Source organism: Falco rusticolus, chromosome 8, assembly GCF_015220075.1.
Source record: "Falco rusticolus isolate bFalRus1 chromosome 8, bFalRus1.pri, whole genome shotgun sequence".
NCBI lineage: Eukaryota > Metazoa > Chordata > Aves > Falconiformes > Falconidae > Falco > Falco rusticolus.
In genome coordinates, this window is record NC_051194.1 from 51145062 (window position 1) to 51157840 (window position 12779).

General features: G+C 39.6%; 1 protein-coding gene across 2 annotated transcripts; it reads left to right on the forward strand.

Moving 5' to 3' along the window:
- The first annotated feature begins 5 nt into the window (after window positions 1-5).
- FASTKD2 (FAST kinase domains 2) lies at window positions 6-12531 on the forward strand. Of its 2 annotated transcripts, none has more exons than XM_037397504.1 (12): window positions 6-69; window positions 657-1397; window positions 1807-1910; window positions 3384-3492; window positions 4967-5090; window positions 7323-7462; window positions 7770-7942; window positions 8309-8472; window positions 9420-9641; window positions 10542-10626; window positions 11709-11823; window positions 12260-12379. In XM_037397504.1, exons 2-12 carry the CDS (start codon window positions 753-755, stop codon window positions 12377-12379), a joined length of 2001 nt encoding a protein of 666 aa, XP_037253401.1. In that variant the 5' UTR covers window positions 6-69; window positions 657-752. The 2 variants fall into 2 exon arrangements, with proteins under 2 accessions (XP_037253401.1, XP_037253400.1); XM_037397503.1 differs by lacking the exon at window positions 6-69 and adding an exon at window positions 101-397 and having other exon boundaries at window positions 12260-12531.
- The last annotated feature ends 248 nt before the right edge of the window (window positions 12532-12779 follow it).

Below are 12779 nucleotides of genomic sequence, written 5' to 3' on the forward strand. Positions count from 1 at the left end.
CTCTCGCGAGGCCCGCCGGGAGCGCGCGGGGCGGGGGAGCCGGGCCGTTATGGCGCCGCGGCGTGCCAGGTAGCGGCTGCCGGGCGGCGGGGTTGCGGCGGGTGGCGGCCAGCCCCGGTGTCGCCCGCCCTCGCGGCCGGCGTCCCCAGCCCGTGCGAAGCCGCCGAAAGGCGCCGGGCCTGCGCCGCCGGCACCGTGCCCCCGGCACCGTGCCCCCGGGCAGCCTTCCGGCGCCTGCAGGAAGCGAGCCCGCAAGCCAGAGGCCTTGCCCCGGCCGGGCGGCCCTGGGGCAGCGGCGGGGCGGCTGGGGCGGGCCGGGCGGGACTCCGTCCGCCGGAGCTGGGGGTGGCCCCGAGCCTCCGGAGCCGTGGCGGGGGGCGCGTCTGCTCGGTGGAAGGTGGGTGAGGAAAGGGCTCTCCCTCGGCACGTGTCGTGGTTAGAACAGCGAAGGGCTGACACCCAGGATGAGTTCGCCTTCTGCTGACTTGACTAAAACGTAGGAGGCCCAGTTGAAGTCCCTCTGCAAACCCTTTTCCAGGGATCTTTTCCCGAAGTGTTTTTCCCCACTCCTGTAAAAGATGTGCATAGATATGGAATTGAAACTTTAGGAATGGTAAGTCCAGTAACTAATCCATAATTTTCAATTGTTTTTGCAGATAAGTGCTCTTCTGCAATTTCTCCAGGACTGTTTCCACTAGTAGAATTTCATCAGATCCCTTACTTCGAATTGGCATTTCAAATGTACTCATGAGATGCTAGCAAAAATGAATAATAAAATAAGTTATTTGTTAAATACTGTTAGATGCATACATAGGTGCAATTCTGTGCTCGCTCCCAAATCTTCAGCCACAACAAGAAAACACACTTTATGGTTAAGTATTTTTCCTTCTCTGCATGGATCATCTCTTCGATTTGTATCTCAAAAGACAGATGTTTTTAGCACAGGTGCTAAAATACAGCCAGAGAAAAGTACGGAGGTTTTGGTGAGTCAGCAGGCTCCCCAGTGCTCCTTGGAACTTGAAAAGCTGGATGATTCTGGGAGCTTCAAAGTGAAGCATGTAATGGATCATAGCGAACAGTTTTTTAATAGTCTCCGGAAATGTACCTGTCCTTGTGATGCACTGGACTTGGCTTCAGAGTCTGCTGTTTCCACTAAGCACTTTACAAGCTGTTTAACTACGGTATGGAGGCTCTTTAAAAACCTGTCCGAAGACCAGCAGCGTTATGAAAAGCAGCTGATCTTTGAGCACCCAGCATTTGTCAAGCTTTGTCAGCAGCTGCTGCGGGACTCCAGAAGGATGACACGGGGCGATCTGGTGTTCAGTCTGCATGCCATGGTGAACCTCGGTGTTCCTCAGAACACTCTCCTAGTCCAGACTTTGCTGAGAGTGTGCCAAGTAAGTATCAGGATCCTTCTTCTCCTGAGTTTGGGCTGAAACCTTGAGGCTAATTCTGGGAAGCTGTGTAGCATCAGAGAGAGTTTTGTGTTATGTCCCTGGTTTAGTCTCATTTTCTGTGGAAACTGGGCTCCCATAGTTAATTTGTGTGTACTTCTAATTTCCTTCATTTTTGAAACCACTGCCTGATTTCAGACAGATTTAATAGAAGTCTCAGAAATCATTACCCTTTTCAAATCAACTAAATTTGACTGATGTGAGACCATGGAGGTCACTGTGGAATTAGAGCTTATGAATTGACTTCTGGAGGGAAAGAAAAGGCAGCAGGTACAGATTAAGACTGAGTAGTTTTTCTTTCCTGAAACTTTTACTGGTTTGAAGTTATCTGACACTGAAAACTTTTTAACAGGAGAAGCTCAATCAACTTGATAACCGATGTATCTCAGTTTTGGCAACTGCTTTAGCAGGGCTGGATAAAGACAAGAATGTGAGCGCTCTTCAAGCTGGATTACAGTGAGAAAAACCTCTTTCACATGTGTCATATTTAAATGTTGTTTGAATATATGTCTTTTAGAAGTCATGGAGTGGATGTCCACACATAAGACATGCTGTGGTTTTAGGACTTAAATGATCACATGAGTTAACAGCTGTACAAGACAGGGATTTTAGACATTGTTTTGCAGTTTCAAGCAGAAAGGCCTCCGATGGCATGGGGTGCTAGACTGCTCTGCAGGAGGTTCATATTCTCACTGCAGCTCCACCACTCTGTTTTTTTTGTGGTGTTGATCAAGTCACTTCACATATCTATGCCTCTTGTTTTATCAGTGTGTAAAAAGAAGGTAATGAGACTAGTTTACTTTGTGAAGTATTTTGATTTATCATGAAAAATGCTGTTTAACAGCCAGGAAGTATTTTCTTTTAATTTAGTAAGTAAAAATTAAGTTTAGATTTTATCTGTGCATCCAGCAAGGCCTTGTGTGTAGTGGTTTATCAGAATAACTTCTTTGGCTGTAGTGATTTTTTTCTGTGCCAATGAGATTTATGTGGGTAAGCAATCTCCTTGCTCCCATGAGATTTTTTTTTTTTACTAAGGCTGTCACAAAACTTGCCTTGGATTAGTACTTTTGGTCCTGTGTCAGGTCCAGTTTTGAGAAGGTGGGTGTGTTAGTTACACAAAAACTAGTTTCTGCTGGTACATTCTTGTACATTGGTGGAAAGCAGGAGATCCACCTACAGCTCTTTCTGTCTTGATGTCTAGAGCTTTTGCCCATTTGTAGGAAGCTGTATCTGCAGGGATGAATTTCAGAGCAGTGCCTTAGAAAGCGACAATTCAAATTTTTGTAGTTGTGCAGGTATATTTAAGGGTGTTTCAGACAAAACAATTACAATACCTCCTTCTGAGCCAGAAAAGGAGGTGCTGGGAATGCAGAACTCCATCTTGTGCTTATGATCCCTCTATGTTACAATATCCCCTTCTGTTCCTGCAGCCCACAGCACTGCTTGTTTGGTTTTTGTCCTCACTTACACCAAGTTGTTGTCAGTATCTGTCTCCAAGTTTCCTAATGGTTTCAGAACTTGCCTAGACATAGATGATTTTATGGTAAAAATGTGCAATCTCTTTTTTTTCTGCAGAAGAGTGTTAATTCCTTGAGGCTTAACAGCACTCACATCTGCACAGTCACATGTGCAGTCTGGTCAAGTGCCCCTGCTCTTAATATATTGGTGACAACATGCGTCTATCAGGATAACATTAAGAAAGCATGTAATTATTTCCATGTGCAAAATATCTGTGCTGCAGGTATATCATGTAGAGTTATGCCAATGTTGCAAAAAAGGAGGTGGGTGAGGAGCAGAGAATTACAGCTTTACATTAGGAGTATATCAGTGAGGGAAAATGAGGGTACCTACTTGTTTCTGCTGAAATGAGGAAAGGTCTATTAAAGTTACTCTCTGTAGCTCAAGGCCTTGTGTGTGTTTCTTCATCAGATTGCTAGTGGAGCAGCGCATTCCGAGTATCAGAGACATCTTTATACTGCAAAACCTGATGAAATGCATGGGAAAAGATGCTCCAGTCTTCCTGAAAAAGAAATTAGAGGTAAATTTAGTTGGAGGCTCATTTTTACTTCAACAAAGCCTGTGCTCTTGCGTTGTTTATAAATTGTGTATGGTTCTTTCCAGACACTCGGGAAGAAAGTATAATAAAGTGAATCATATTCCAGCTATATCTGTAGGAAGAACATAAATTTGGAGGCTGGGAATATCTCACCATGAAAGGGGGCAGAAAGCAATGGACATGGTACAAAAGGAATAGCAGTGCCCTCACCTCTTGTTTTGGTTGGCCACATGGTATTTCATAGAAGCACTTAGAGGCTGTGCCCTGATTCCCTTGCCCAGCTTGTGGCTGGAAGACAAGACAGAAAACCAGATCATGATGGGGCTGTGTCCAGTAGTGGTACAGGGCTAGACCACTGAGAACGAGGTGCCAGGAGAACTCGCCTAGCTCATGGCCTTATCTTCCTGTGTATCTGAAAGGTCCCCTGAGAGATACAGTGTCTGGGAGCAGGCTGTGGGTTTTATGACAGGGTGTACTGGGTTTCAACCCCTGATTTAAAGACAATTTGAAACCTTCTGTCAAACAGGGCCTCCTTGTGATTTTTAATCATATAGCTGAAGAGCTGTGAGGTCAGAATTTGTAGTAGCATTCATGAGGAAGTGAGGGAAGATAACACTGATGGGAAAACTGGGCGAGAATAAAGCAGTGCAGGGAGCTCATGCAGTGTGTTAGATGTAAGTAAATCCTAAAATCTGAAGATGTGGTGCAATATGGAACTGAGAGGAAAGTAACGTTTCCACATGTTAACTGAAGGGAGCTCTTAATTTTTCCGAGCCTACATGGTGCTATTTTTAATATTTTTAATATTGTGTAGTTTCTGGTGTAGATACATTTTGTATTTAACTTCTGATATGCATGCAGTAAGAATATTGTATTTTAATAGTCGCTGTGCTTTGTAGTCTCATTTTTAATGTAATTTATATCAATCTAATTACTGCTTTGATAAATGAAGTCTCTTTGTGGCATCACAGCTGACCTGCTGTGCCTCAGCCCACGTTTATAGCTGAGTGTTTGTATTAAAGATACACCATTCAGTGTGCTATTGGATCACTTTGAAGGCTTACAGCTTTTGCATGCATCCAAAACAATACTTGGAGTACTATTAAATAAGTCAGCTGTGCTAATTATATTTCTGCTATTTTTTTAAGAATTGGTAGAGGATACATATTCACAGCATTTGCAAATGAGCTTTACTGAGACTTCTTTAAAAAAAAATATAAAGGCAAATTGCTGGTAATTTGTATAGTGACACAGCTCTAGAATACTTGATCTGCTATAATTGTATATTAAATTCAGAGTAGTTACTTTGCTTTTGCCGTTTGTTGCTTGGTTTCTTTCATATAAGTCTAAACAGGCTGAGGAGTTTGGGAAAGTTTTGGTGAAAATGCCTTCATCAGAAAGCACTGATAACATACCTGAAGAATGAAGCATTTTATAAACTCTTAATTCACTTTAGATGGCAGTTTTGAAAGAGAGAGACCATCTGACTTCCCCGAATGCTCTGCGTGTGTTTTTGGCTCTTGTTGCAATGAATTATTGTTCCATTCCAATCCTGAATGCCTGCAGTAAAAAGATCCAGGGTAAGAAAAAAAAAAAAAGTTTATTAAATTTCCCTTCCTTATACCAAATTCTTCCTAATTATTGTCTCATCTCCCTTTTCTGATTTCCTTTAAAACTCAGGAAACATCTTTGTTTTACAGGATATTATAGTAATGTGGAACCATTTGACAATCAACAAGACAGAAAATTACTGATTAGTAATGAAAGCAAATAGCTCTTGTCGTCTGCCCTTCTTAACATTCACCTGAATTACATGTATTTTCATTTTTCTGTATGCAGAATTTAGGAAAAAGAATTGAATTCTAGCAAGAAAAAATAGATTTCAGATAAACTTCTAAAACAAATCTGCATTAGATGTGTACACTTCGCAGGATGGATTGGTGGCTTAGTGTGATTAGTTGATAAACGAAAGGGAACATAGTGTTTCCCTTATAAACTGGATTTAATTATTGAATGCTGCTTAATAACTGACTTAGTGCTGTAGCCTAGAAAAAAATTAAATGAACGCTAATGGTTTCACCTCTCCCCATACCTTTACAATACATTTCTTAAGTATATGTGGTCAGTATGTATTGATTCACACTTAAAAGACATTTGAATTTGTGTCTAAAAAACATTAAGATAGCAAAATAGCATTCTTAACATAAATGAACCAGGAGTGTTTGGGTTGCTTGTACAGCCTTTATTTGTCGTGGTTGCTCATATGTGTTAGGACACAGTCTTTAATTACACATACTGGCTTCTCCCATACGACTTTCACCACACTTAGTATGTAGGCTAGATGGATATACGGAGTGAGGAACTACTCAATAGTTCTTTCTGCATTTTTTAGTGCATATTCTCAGGACTTATATGCCAGACATCATGCAAATGATGCTCTGGGGACAGAGTGATTAATTTCTGGGCAGAAGTGACCCCTATCAGAGGCTGGACATGGAATAGAAAGAAGAGGGAGGGCCATGCTTTGAGGCCCATGGGGCAAAGGAATTCTCCATCAGGTTTTCCAGGTCCTATGCTGTTGATGGGTCTCTCAAGAAAGTAGCCCCCTCTCCTGTATCTGGGGACCTGACCAGAATTGTATTAACTGTGTACTTCATAGATACTAATTGAGTTAATTTTTTGCAGCAGCAAACGAGTGACCCAGTAGTGGTGGTATTCATTTCCTGATTATGCAGAAGAGATAGGTTAAGGTCAAAGTGTCCAGTAATACGAGATTCTGTTAGCCTGCCTTCTTTAAGAGTACCTAGCATTACAAGTCACTTTGTGATGCACAGATCTCACTGGCTTCAATTGCAGTTGTCAGCACTCTGCACTTGAAGAAATGAAGTAACAGCATTTATGCTGAGCCTAGAAAGTCACTAAGCACAACTTAGAGGAGTTAAATTCAGTTATTCTCCTGCTATCCTCTTGAGTCCTCTGTCAGAGGGAAAGATAAAGTCTAGTTTTGATGGCTGCTGCTCTTGCTGCTGTAACTGTTGTGTTCTCTTGCAGTCACTGTCTTTTATGACATGTATGCCCCTCATTGCAGCAAACAGTGCAATGTTCGGGAGAGAGCATTGTTCTTCAGTACTTAATCTTTTTCATCTCAAGAGTAGGTCTGTCTTGTGTAGTAAATGAAGCAGCAGTCTTTTGCAGAAGTCTGTTGTCACCTGGTGCTTCATCGGCATCACATTCATATGCCGAGAGGTTGTGTTATGGTTCCATGTTTTCCAGTTTGGTATACAGTAATGCTTTAGTGCCTTTTAGACATAGATTCATGTTCGTGGCTTCTTTCCATTTTGTAAAATGAAATGGGGGAAAAATGTAAATTTTGTCATGTGCTTGTTTCTGATTTATCAGCAGCTTTAGAATCCACCTTTCTGTTACTCCCTCAGCTGACATGGTGGACAGCCCAAAGGCTCAATCAGTACTAAAGGGACCAGTTTCAGGGTTTCCATGCTGAGTGGAGGGAGGTCCTTAAAATCAAGAATCTGAGAACACAATCTTCTTGCTGCTTCTGTTAATTTGCCCCCTTTTGCTGATTCATCCCTTCTAACCTGATCCTGGCTCACTTGGTTTCCTCTGCCTTTGTTTCTAAGTGTGTTCTACCTCAGCTGACTTTGCCCAACTATTCTCAGTCTGTTCTGCAGTTCCTTTTCTGATTTTTTTTTCTCTGCTCCTCCATCCCTTAGCCAAACTGTTCCCACAATGTCTCCAACCTACAACTCCCATTGCTTTGTATCATTTGTCCATTTTATGCTCTTCTGTTACAGAGAATGTCCATGATATTCCGTTTTGGCAGTTAATTCTCATTCTGGAAGGTTGCAGCAGTCTCCAGTACCGTAATGTAAAACTGTTCTCAGCATTAGCAGACTATGTTACTTCTGCTGCCTGCCTTTGGGACAAAAGACAGGTGAGTTTGAGACCAAATAATTTGTAGTGCTACTAGCAGAATATCATTGGGTACTTTCCATCTTACCTTTCATGTTTGTGTTTGAACTTTGCAGAACAGATTTTTTTTAGGAATACCAATCTGATGAAGCTGATATCATTGAATTTTTGAAATGCTTTTATATTTATTGATAAATACAGCAATAAGAAATAAATGGGCTGTTACAGTTTGAAAAATTTTCTTTCATTAAAAATGTCTTTTATGAAATCAACAGGTAGGATCCACTTCACTGGCTTTCTGGACTTTATAAAACTGTCTTTTCTTTTAGATTATCCTTCTTCTTTCTGCCTTTGAGACACTTGGCTTTCAGCCTAGTGAACTGATGGGTATTTTTGCGGAGAAGGTGACAGAAGATCCTGAATTTCTCAACTTGAAAAACCTTTTGATTGTTCTTCGAGTGTATTCACGACTCAACTATGTTCCCAGAAGCCAAAAGCATCTGTAGGTTTTATCTTAGAATGCCTGGTAATACATTCTCTTCATGTAGTCGTTAGATTTGACCAAAGTATTTGATTTCAGTTGTGAAAGAGATCATCATCTTGGTTTAGTAATCTGTAAGGCAGATTTGCTGTGCCTTTTCATGTTTTTTCTACATAGAAATTTTTCTTTGTAATCGAAAATGGAGACCTTGGTTCTAGTCTGACCAGGTTACTAAATCTGTTGATAGTAGCTGTATCCTCAAAGACATTACAGAATTTATGATTATACAAGACAATAAAGATTTCTGCCTTGCATTTTTGTTTGAAATCTGTTTTTTATATAGCCTTATTTGTGTATTAAGATACTTTTCTTCTCCTTTTGGAAAAGGTTTTTTGAGACTCTTCATAGCTGCTTGAATAAATACCTCCCTCAGATTTCCAACACAGAACTGCTGAAGGCAGTGTATTCACTTTGCATCTTGGGATATCTTCCTCATCGTGCACTTGATAAGCTGCTGCAAAAGGACAACAGGGGTGAACTTATACTGTCAGGTCAGGCATTATTTTGTCATGTTCTTGTTTTAAAAGTGATAGTCTGCCTCTGTACGTTAGTTATTGTAATTGTGTTAAAGTTTAGAAATTGAAGAATGCAAACATGATTAATACTAAATTTGAAGTCCTCAAGACTAAACTAACATAGTTATGGTGATCTAAGTGATCTGTTTCTGCACTAGGGCATCAGGCTTATTGTCTTGAGACCCATGATAGCAACAGTTTAATAGTAGATGTGCACATGGAGAGAGGTGGATATGAGATTTGTGGAAATGGTAGAAATGTAAGAGCCAGATGTTCAGGCATTTTTAAAAACAAAGGAAGTCCTAACCTTTGTGAACCAACAGTACCTGGAATCACTAGAGTAAAAGGGTTGGGGTTTTTTTGACTGCTCTGAGTTACAGTGAAGAACTTGTAGTAGAATTCGGTTTCCACATTACAATTCTGTACAACCAGTAGAGTAGTTCAGTGGAGCAGAAATCCAGTTTACAGTAAAACACTGTCTTGCTGTGAGCCTGCTGTGACTGAGCCTGAAAGCTGTAAAGCTGTAACTGCTTAGAGTCAGCGCAGTTTAGTAATCTTAAAGTACAGTTTCAAACAGAGTATAGTACAGACAGGCCAAGTCTGATATCTCTTCTTTGTTTTATAAATAGGTTTCTAGTGGTCTGGATTTTATAAATGGTTTTCATGCGCAGAGCTGTGTACAGTAGAGAGAAAGACTGGATGAATGGGCAGGTCCCAGCCATGGACTTTATTATTATAATTAGAGAATTAATGGTGTATATTTAACAATATATTGAAGATACTCAATAATATTCAGTGAAAAAAAATACTGGGTTTTGATTCCTATATTGCAATTCATTTCCTCTGCCAGAACAGACTATAAATGATAATAAAAAATCTGAGATGCTACATCGGATGTAATATTTTTTTTGTGTCTTTTTCAGATGATCTTTACAAAGAACAAAAGGAAGTGATGCTTCGCTGTGTGAAAGCATGTATGGAACTTGATAGCCCTTCCTTCACAAAGCCTGCATTTGTGCTGACTGATAATTTCCCCTCATTGGTATCTTTTAATCTCAGAAAGGCTCGGGAGGCACTGATAGAACTTCTGGGAGATGAGAACATGTTTCAGCAAAATGTTCACCTGCCATATAAATATCATATTGGTATGAAGCCAAATTACTGTCATATTCTTTTAAATGTAGATTTATAATCCCCAAAATAATAAGGTGATAATAAATTTGTGTAGGGTGCAAGTGATTAAAAGTGTAACACTTTGAAGACAGTCGTTTAACAAATGATGCCCTTGATTGGTGAATCTACTTTCTGGGATGCTTCTGTTAAAGTATTTAAGTCAATTTACTAAAAATTTATGATTGCTCTTATTTACAAAATTGCTTTGGACTTTTTGTTAAGCAACAGCAAGCAGATGTTAATTGTACATAATTGCAATATGGCCAGCTGTGTTTGAGAGACTCGACATGTTAGTACAAAGTCACATTAGAAATGAAGCCAAACAGCAGCCTGCTTTTGTTCTCTGACTTGTTTCTTCTCTGAAATTCTGGCTAAGGTTTGGGTTCTGCTTTCATTTATTAAATGGGATATAACCTTTCACAGGTGATCATTTCGTAACACTTGCTTTCTTTTCTATTTTTATATTACTTATTTTTTTGCCAGCTACCCAGATTACAGATTTTTCTTTTATTTGTAATACTTTTCTTCCCAAATACTTCTAATGAGGAATCATACTACGGGGAGATCTGAGTAGGTAGGGCAGACTGTGATCAAGACTAGTTTCTTGAAATGATGATTTCATTCCCATAAAGTTACATCTGCAGTTTCCAAAAATAAATGTTTTTTTTCTGGAGTTGTGCAGACTATAGGTGTTTATATTTGTTGCAGGGAGGCCATCAATAATGCCATCAATAATATGTAAATTATTAGAGAACAGCAATTAGAAACAGAGCAGTGACAGTGTCTGTTAACTTTTGCAAATGAGGTGTTCATTTTAAAGCAGTTGAAAATAATCCTCTTGCAGTATTAAGTATTTTGTTATTTTGTTTCAGATTTTGAAATCAGAATGGATTCAGACAGAAAGAAAGTGCTCCCAATAGCTGCAACAGATGATCATGCTGACTCAAGGGTTCAAAGGTGTCTTTTTTGACTGTGTATTTTTTCTAGCAGGGTAGTTTTACTTGTATATACTCCATCCAGTTACTACTTTGGTTCACTGATTTGCAGAAGCAAAGTAGATAACTGACTTGTTATTTGTAATCACTGCAGTATACAAAAATGGCCATGCCATTTCAGAGCAACACCTCATGCAGCTGACTACCTTCTTCTAACAGAGGCTAAAACTTAACATTTCAGAGAAAGAGTCAGGAAATGTCACAGTAATCTGATACTTTTGTAATGGGTACAGGTTTTGAAGTACAACTGAAATCCTTTCAAAAAAATTGCAACGTTACGGTTTTTAAATTCCAAGTATTGTGTGTCCAATTAAACATTCAGTTATTCTCTTAAGTCTCTAAAATATGCATCTCAATGGTATGTTATGGCTATTAATTCAGCTGCTGAGACATAATTTGAATAAAAATGATCATCATATCCACATTTTAGGTGATTAATTTAATCTTGTGTAGAAGAATGACCTCTCAGTTACTGAAGTGGGACATATATCATTTAAGTAATGCTTAAGTAGAATTGGGTAATATGTAACATTTGTGTGCTGGATCACTGCACAGCAAAGTATTTTGTATGGTTTGCTTTTTGGGAAAAGGAGAACTAGTGATTGTCTTAACAGAAACTCATTGTCAGGCTTCCAAGGCATTCAGCTTTCCTCTCCCTTCCAAGTAGGTTTTTATGGCAGGAAGTAGCTGATCCTGAATATTAGCAAAGGATCATAGTAAATGCAGAAGCTGTCAAAATAATGTAGAGTTTTGAATGAGCTGCTTCCTTCTCATTGTGGGAGAAGCGGAGATCTAAGGGCTTAATTCTGCTGTATTGGTTTGATTGGTAGATGCTGGTACTTGTGTGAAGCTCATGGAAGAGAGGGTAAATTACTTAAGTCTGGAAAAGGAAAAGAATAATGAAATTTGTGCAGTCTTGACGTTTTTGCCTGTCAGAAAGACAGCTATATATTCTGCAGTGTTAAAGGACATCATTGAATCAGTCTTAAAAACGCGTATTCTGCATTTGTACAGTGGAGTCTTCCCTGCTTTTCTTGGTTGTAGATTGGCTTTTCTCTTTGTTCCTCTGTCTGCCTTCTGTGTGGGCACAACGCACCCCCAAGGGAAGCTGGCAGTGAAGAAGCGACATCTAAATAGACTGGGCTATCATGTGATTCTGGTAAGAAGAGTCCTGTTACTCTTTGTTTTGGTCCTGTTACCTGCACAGTAATGAGTATGTTTGGTAGAACAGGCCTTGCAGGGAATGGTGAGCCTTCTCCAGAGTGGTAATTGTATATCACCTCTACTTAGAAGGTAGTAATGGTGTCACTGGGGAGAAAGGCAAGCTACCACTTACGATTATCAGCAAAATAAATATAATCATAGTTCAGCGGGGAAAGAAAAAATCAAGCCACTGAATTGCTTTGTAGCTAAAAAACCTATGTGACTTTGGCTTATTTCCCTGATATTTATAGAATGAATGATTTAAGTCAACTTGTTTTCAAAATACAGAGACTCCCTATGTCCTTCCCATCACTGAGCACTTGGTTTGTGGAACAGAGTAGTTTGCTAAAGACAACAGAATTAATGTACCCTTTCCTTTTCCTTTCTTCCAGGTCTTGAACAAGAAGTTTCAGGAAATGACAAATGAAGATGCAGTTGAGTTTTTGAAAGGAAAAATTTATTCAGAAGATGCTTTCCCTTTTTCTGAAGTGACTGTGCAGGACAATAATTAAAATAAACTAACAACTTTGGATCTCCTGTTCTCTCTTTTTCGCTGTGTAATTAATGTAAGGTTTTAACAGAAGAGATAAGCAGTTTTATACATAACTGCCTACTCCAAAGTATTACAGATTGAGAAAAGTTTGTATAGTGAACAATGTCTGCTGAGGGGTGTGTGTATGTGTGTTTGACTGAGTTTTCTGTAGTGGAAGGAACTACTTAATCCAAAAAGCATCCTGACATCTATTGCTTTTGAAATTTCTTAATTTTATCTTCGCTTTAGGAAGGGAAAAGAAATTTTATCTTCACTTTCACAGGGAAAAGAAGTGACTTTAAAGTGCTGTTGGAATCTGTCCTGCAAATATGCACTAGAAGGATTCCCCCCACCATCCCCTGTGTTCTTTATGCAGAACT